The following is a 6,749-nucleotide window of genomic DNA, read 5'->3' as shown; positions in this document are numbered from 1 at the left end:
CCTGTCCTTCCTACGCGGCAGGCAAGGAAGCAAGCCGGGAAGGCAGCACAGCCTCCGGCCCTGCACACACACTCCGGGCCGGCTCTCCGGCTCGGTGCCGTTATAGAAGGCTGTGAGACAGAGCAGTAAATCCTTGTGGGTTTGTCCTTTCCCTTCCAGATGCCTGTGACCGTGGGCCCCTATGGGCAATCGCAGCCTAGCTGCTTTGACAGGATAAAGATGGGTTTCGTGATGGGCTTTGCCGTGGGCATGGCTGCAGGAGCTCTGTTCGGCACGTTTTCCTGCCTCAGGTATGCCAAGGACACAGCTCCCAGGGATGGGTGGCAGGGCCGCAGGTCCTGCTGGGGGAGTGGGAGGGGGAGGCACAGGTCTGGTCCTGTGCCATCCTGAGGGTGGCACTTCGACTCCACATCAGCTGCACTGCAGTCAGCCCTGGGCTCAGACTAGTGGGTCAGGTGCTGGCATGGCCTCAGCTGTGGGGTTACCTCAGGATCACCTCTGGGTCACCTCTGTGCTAAGAGTTTGCAATTTCACACACCTTTGATTCTTAAAACATGAGATTTTCTCTCAAAACTGTCACAGCAGAAGTACCATGGCTGTGTCAGTCAAGTAGGACCGAACCACTGTCACTGCTGATTCTAAACTCCCTAAACCTGCACTTTCTGTCAGTGTTCTAAGGGAGGTTGGCTGGGAACCTGAGGCTGTGCAGAATCAACTGCAGGAGGAGCTGGATGAATTCTGATCTAGAACACATGTTGTATGAGGGAGGGCTGAGGGAGTTAGGGTTGGTTAGCCTGGAGAAGAGGCTCAGGGGTGACCTCATGGCTCTCTGCAACTCCCTGACAGGGCTGGAGAGAGGTGGGGGGTGGCTGTCCTGCCCTGGCTGCAGGGAGAGGACGGGGGAATGGCCTTGAGCTGAGACAGGGCAGTCAGAGGAGATTGTAGGAGTAATGTTTTCACTGTCAGGGTGTTCAGGCATAGAGAATTGCCCAGGGAGGTGGTGGAGTCACAGTCCCTAGAGGTGTTTAAGAGGTGTCTGGATCTGGTGCTGGAGGATATGGTTTGGGGTTTAGGGATTATAGCAGTGACAGGTTAATGGTTGGACTTGATGATCTTAGAGGTCTCTTCCAAACTTGATGACTCTGTGATAGTCTGTGCAGATCCATGTGCAGCTCTCTTGGCCCTAAAGCTTCCTGAGGTGCTCTGCAAGCTCTGGGTCATGGCAGCTTTGTGTCCCATCCCCTGCAGGGAGGCAGTTACCAAACTGACCCTGAACTGTAGGAGTGTGGGCAGAGCTGTGGGTGGCACTGGCACAGTCCCACTCTGCAGCAGAGAGGGACAATATTCCACCTTCCCCTGGGGCTCACCAGCACGAAAGCAAACTGTGCTCGCTGCTCAGGTTCAGCCCTGGCACTGTTCACTTGACTGGCTTTGCACAGTGCCCGTGAAAAGGAATCACTGGGTTCAGCTCTTTCATACTTTGCAGAACTCTGTGCCTGAGGGTTTTTACCTGTGATTAAACACACACAGTGGTTTGGTAGTGAGCCAAAATGGAGAAAAAGTCTAATCTGGTGAAGTTCCTGAGCTCTCTGAGTTCCCAGAGGGTGTTTGTCAGTGGTACAATACTGGCAGAAGATAAAGATTTAGCGGGTTTAGAAGCAGCAGTGACAGTGGTTCTGTCCTGCTTGACTGACATAGCTATGGTATTTCTGCAGTGCCATTTCTGAGGGAAAGTGTCTTGTTTTAATAATCAAGTGCATGAAATTCCTTAGGCTCTACAGCCACTGCAGTGCTTAAAAGCCAAATATCACAAGAGCTTGCTGAGGCGGTTCTTTTTGTTTCAGTCTGACCTCAGGTAAGCAAGAACTGCAGAACAGAAACACCTCTGGACACTTCTAGGCCTTTCAGGTTTCTCACATATTAGAGAGTCGGTAGTAAATTGGAAGTTAGTTTTAAGTTGGTGCTATTAAAAACAGCCACTGCATCCATTCAGGGTGGCAGTACCACAGCTGAGATACCTCTCCTTGTGCTCTGGCAAGTCAAATACTTGGACAGTGGGATTTTTTCCCCCCCATATTAAGGGTGGTGAAGACCAAGAGGTAAAATACTAAGAGGTAAAGCTGTTCCTGTTAGTTGGTATGGCCCAGAGGGTTCCACTGCAGGAAAAAATGTCCCTGGGCCATTGGGGGGGGTCTCCAGGAGCCCCTGCAGCAGCCCAAGCACAGAGCAGCACATCCATTGCCTGGGCAGGCAGGAGAGGGACCACTGCACAGGTTTAGACTGAAGGAGTGTTCACAGCCACGAGCTGCTGTCTCATATGTTTTCTGAGTGTTCTGTTCTGCCAGGTTTCAGCTTTGATGTAATTCCTGTGGTTTTCTTTGTCCCAGGATTGGCATGAGAGGACGAGAGCTGATGGGTGGAGTTGGCAAAACAATGATGCAGAGCGGTGGGACCTTTGGGACATTCATGGCCATTGGGATGGGAATACGCTGCTGACCTGGAGCTGGGACTGCCCCCCTGCCTGGCCACCCTTCTCTGTACCAGAATAAAGTCTTTAGATACCTGGAAGTGAGAGCTCTTCATCAAAGAGTGAAGCCTCCATGCTCTGCTGATTGTAAACACGTTTTTTACCAAATTTCTACTTCCCTCCTCTCTCTCACTCCCAAGACAATGAGAATTAATGATCCTTTGTACTACATTAAAGCTCCTGTTTCAGAACAGCGCACAGGTTTCTCCCTTTGGCACTTGAGCAGCTCACATTGCCCATGTGGATGTGGTGCTGCCCCATTCTGTTAATGCATTCCTGAGTCCAGGAAGGTTACTGACCCAGATTCATGATCAGATTTCTCTCCTCTTGCAAAAATAGGTGGGTTGAGCCTGGTCCCATTTCTGAGTTCCAGATGACACAGGGCAGATACCCTCAGAGAAAAAGGGACCCCCAGGACTGATGCAGGTCCTGTAGGAGTTGTGATCCCACCAAGAGCCTGTTCCTAACCTAGGGAAGGGTTGTTGATACTGCTGTCTCCCATTGAGCCAAAGCTGCTCCTCCTCTAGGACAGGTAAGCAGCAGGACAACCTAAACCGGCACCTGTACAGCCCTGACCTGCTGCAAGTGCCTTTTCCCCAGTTTTCAAGGCACAGAACACTAAGTGCCTGTTCTCAGCCTGCTGCCATGGGGCTCAGCCAAGCACAGCAGCTCCAGTTTTATTCCAGCCTGCACTGGGGGAATTAATACTGGCAGCTAAAGAACTAAGCTCAAGCACACCTAGCTTGTCTGTCTTCAGCTGTGCCACATACTCCCAAGACCCTCCACCCCTTTGTGCTGCCTCCAGTCACCTGCTCCCAGTTCCTGTATTGCTGACAGCAGTCCCTTGCCCTGCTGCAGCACAGCCACACCACCTCCAGCAGCTGGAGAGAGCAGGTCGTGCCCACAGTGCTGTGGGAACACCATCACTGCCTGCCCCACCTCCACCCACCCACGAGGAACGTTCTCTCCCTGCACTCTCCACCTTGCACAAACAGCTTCTAGGGGTGGAAATGGCCAGGCAGGATGGGCAAAGCTCCCTCCAGAAACCAGACTGAAAGCCAAATGAAACTGATTCCTCCATGCACAGGACCCAACCCCTTAGGACAGAGTGATCTCTGCCTGAACTTGCAGCAGGCAGGAGCTGCCCCAGGTGCTCACCAACCTGGGCTGCAGGGCACAGAGGGCTGGAACAGCAAGAACCAGTTTCTGCATGTGGTATCCCTGGTACCCCATGCAGTGGTATTCCAGACATCTGCCCTGACACAACACCCAGCACTCATCTCCAGGCCTCAGCACCCGTTGCTTAAGTCACATTGGGAGAGCAGAACAATAAAGCTGCATGAAGGCCTTTTTAAGAGAATTTTATTTGAGTGGTTCTTACAAAGATTGTTGCAATATGAAAGTCTTTGTTTGATAGAAATATCAAGCTGTCTTGTCAAACACACTGAAGTAACCCAAAAATATATTTCAGAGCTCACAGAGCTTAAAAAGAGCAAAGATTATATGCAACCAGAACAAAACACGTTTCTGTATTTCCTACCCATCTTCAGACTTGGCTGAAGTCCTTCAGCTCTGCCCCACTGCACACACAGAAACTCATCTGGAAATGCAGAGATCGTTTTGTTTGGAAACTTAGACACACCTCACAGTATTTACAAAGAAACTTTTACAGATACATTAATCAAAAGTTACCATCAAGAAATAAAACCCTTCAATCCTTCTATTCTTACAAAGTATTCAGCACAAAACGAGCTGAGCAGCTGTCCAGGGTCAGCTTCCAGTAGCCTTTTGGATTCTCCATTTATACAAAACACTAAATATGTCCCTCCATCCAGTCTATCTGATATTCCCCTTGAGCAGTCACCTACATTTAGTGAAATGTAAAATGTCTTTGCTGCATTAAAAGAAAGGCTCGTGAAACATTAAAAATTTCATTATGTCCCATCTGCCTTTTACAGAGAACTTGTTATCTATGAGCTACTTCTCAGTTCCTACAGATCAACTTAGTCAATGTACAAGAATTACAAGGCAGAACAAGAAGTCAACAGCTTTGTATACAGTGGAAATGCTAGTTAGGGAGAATGAACACACTGCATTTCTGCTTACTTCATTTTATTTTTAAAGGTAGCAGGAAGTGTACACAAAATGACATTAAATCCTTTCCTTTAGTTTTATCTAAATAAAAGATAACTCAATCTTCCTCCAAAAAATACCTATGTACAAAACTGACTAAATTAATCTTCATCGTCGAACGGGAACCAGTAGCTGAGTTGCAGTCATGGAGTCTGGGAAAAGGCTGTGGTACGTTGGAAGAGGTACATAGGCTGCTGTAATCATTTTACCTGAGCATGGAAAGAAAGAGGCCACAAGTCAGTATCTGGTCATTTCTGCAAGGGATGACTAAGTGTAGGTGTGCAGGAGCACTCACCTGCAAACCACCTCCCGTGCAGCGCATTGACGGCCGCGATGGCCGCGGCGATCGAGGGACACTTCACGTACACATTGCCCTGCAAGGCACAACGTGCAGCAGTCAGGGGTCAGAAAGGCTTTCAGGTGACAAGAGGTTTCTGTGGCAGCTGCGCACAGACAGTGATGGTCTGTGAGCACCAAGTGCATCACCAGGGCACAGCAGTCCCAGCTGAGCACAGCACCAGCAGCGTGGGCTGCACCCTCACCACAGCATGACACATCCAGCGCCGGACGGCGAGAAATTACCTAACTGTGAGACCACCTGAAAACTGAACTGCAGTTTGGGCTGTGAACTCTGTATAAAAGGAGTTGGAGAAGGTCAAATCTCTTTACAGACCTTCCACAGTTTATATTCTAAGAGCTGAAATACAGGGAAGAGGTAAACAGTCTGGAGACTGTGTAAACACAGTGAAGAGCACTGGAGCACCTTCCATACAAACACAGGCTGAGAGAGTTGGGACTGTTCAGCCTGGAGAAGAGAAGGTTGTGTGGAGACCTCAGAGCAACCTGCCAGGAGCTGAAGGGGCTCCAGGGAAGCTGCAGAGGGACTCTGTGCTAGGAACTGCAGGGACAGGACAAGGAGTAATGGGAATAAATTGAAAGAGGAAAATTAAGATTAGATCTCAGGCAGAAGTTTTTGGTGTGAGGGTGGTGAGACACTGTCCCAGGTTGCCCAGGGAGGCTGTGGCTGCCCCAGCCCTGGCAGTGTTCACAGCCAGGTTGGCTAAAGCCTTGAGCAACCTGCTCTGGTGGGAGGTGTCCCTGCCCAGGGCAGGGGTTGGAGCTGGATGGTCTCTGAGGTCCATTCCAACCCCCTAACATACTATGAAACTGTAAGACAGAAGAAAACTACGTTCCCCTGTTTAAGATGCAGGTATACAACCTGCAATTCAGTTGGCAGCTGCAGCCTCTCTGTTTCTTCTAACTCCAGGCCCGACACCGCTCACACTGCAAAGCTTCAGCAAGAGCAGTGACCACAGCTGCTCCCAAGCACAGGCTGAGGGACACATTCACCTGCACACCTCAAGTCTGGGGGGTGAGGGCCCTTTGCTCTGAAGCCTGTGCTCTCTAGAAAGAGGAAACTTGAAGTCCTTGAGTTATGGGAAATGGACAGCTTAAGGCAAAAGCCAAATGCCTGAACTGAAGTGGTCACTGCTCTTCAGCCTCTATTTCCAGAGGAACTTCAGCTGGGTAAATCCACAGAAGCAGAACCAGCAAACTGCTCATACCCACATCAGTCAAACACAGGAGGGAACACCTGCTCTGTGCACAAACTGCAAAGTGAACCCAAGAAATTCAGGTTCCATTTAGGAAAAAAGAAGTGTTTGCAATGCTCCTTCTAGACACTGCACAGCAACAGAACTCCTCGCACCTGCACAGTGTCCCCAGAACCAGCCTACCTGAGCTGAGTTTTTGTCTACATAGATGTGGATAACTCCTCCATGTTTGTTACATTCCTCAATCACATCATCTTTAATTTCTGTGTCCCAGCCAGCTTCTTCTTCACTGCAGGGGGGAAGGAAAAACAGAGATCACTGGGATGAAATCCACCCTGAAATTAATCAAACAACTACTTGCAGCATTCTGATTCCTTTCTCACATGTTAACATCATCACAAATGCCAAATAATGGTAAACCACTTACGTCTGAGGATTAAACATGTTGGAAAGCTGGAAGCACTGTGTTGCAAGTGGCTGTACAGAAGCAGCTGCAGCCAGAACTGTTGGAATGGAAAAAACAGTAAGATACCCAA

At 49.5% G+C, this 6,749-nt stretch overlaps 2 protein-coding genes across 2 annotated transcripts in view; one reads left to right on the top strand and one right to left on the bottom strand.

Moving 5' to 3' along the window:
* Positions 1-157: 157 nt before the first annotated feature.
* On the top strand, positions 158-2,568 carry ROMO1 (reactive oxygen species modulator 1). The gene is made up of 2 exons (XM_009083711.1): positions 158-290; positions 2,388-2,568. The coding sequence occupies exons 1-2, from the start codon at positions 160-162 to the stop codon at positions 2,494-2,496; spliced, it is 240 nt and encodes a 79-aa protein (XP_009081959.1). The 5' UTR covers positions 158-159; the 3' UTR covers positions 2,497-2,568.
* Positions 2,569-3,865: 1,297 nt separating this feature from the next.
* The window catches only part of RBM39 (RNA binding motif protein 39), a 28,698-nt gene continuing 25,814 nt past the window's right edge, over positions 3,866-6,749 (bottom strand). The window contains exons 13-16 of the mRNA XM_009083710.1: positions 6,641-6,716; positions 6,397-6,502; positions 4,956-5,034; positions 3,866-4,869 (exon numbers count right to left, since the gene is read on the bottom strand). Coding sequence (XP_009081958.1) covers positions 4,769-4,869; positions 4,956-5,034; positions 6,397-6,502; positions 6,641-6,716 — 362 coding nt within the window. The 3' untranslated portion in view covers positions 3,866-4,768. The remainder of the gene's footprint in view (positions 4,870-4,955; positions 5,035-6,396; positions 6,503-6,640; positions 6,717-6,749) is intronic.

The sequence above is a fragment of the Acanthisitta chloris genome, unplaced genomic scaffold (genome assembly GCF_000695815.1).
Source record: "Acanthisitta chloris isolate BGI_N310 unplaced genomic scaffold, ASM69581v1 scaffold29961, whole genome shotgun sequence".
Classification (NCBI taxonomy): domain Eukaryota; kingdom Metazoa; phylum Chordata; class Aves; order Passeriformes; family Acanthisittidae; genus Acanthisitta; species Acanthisitta chloris.
The sequence above is the reverse complement of the archived record's forward strand: the minus strand, read 5'-3'. Positions and strand labels throughout refer to the sequence as shown.

Excerpts from the sequence above, each read along its gene's own strand:
- ROMO1 (XM_009083711.1), top strand. The coding sequence starts at position 160 with ATGCCTGTGACCGTGGGCCCCTATGGGCAATCGCAGCCTAGCTGCTTT. Across the intron at positions 291-2,387 it reads GGCACGTTTTCCTGCCTCAG|GATTGGCATGAGAGGACGAG; the intron begins GTATGCCAAGGA and ends TCTTTGTCCCAG.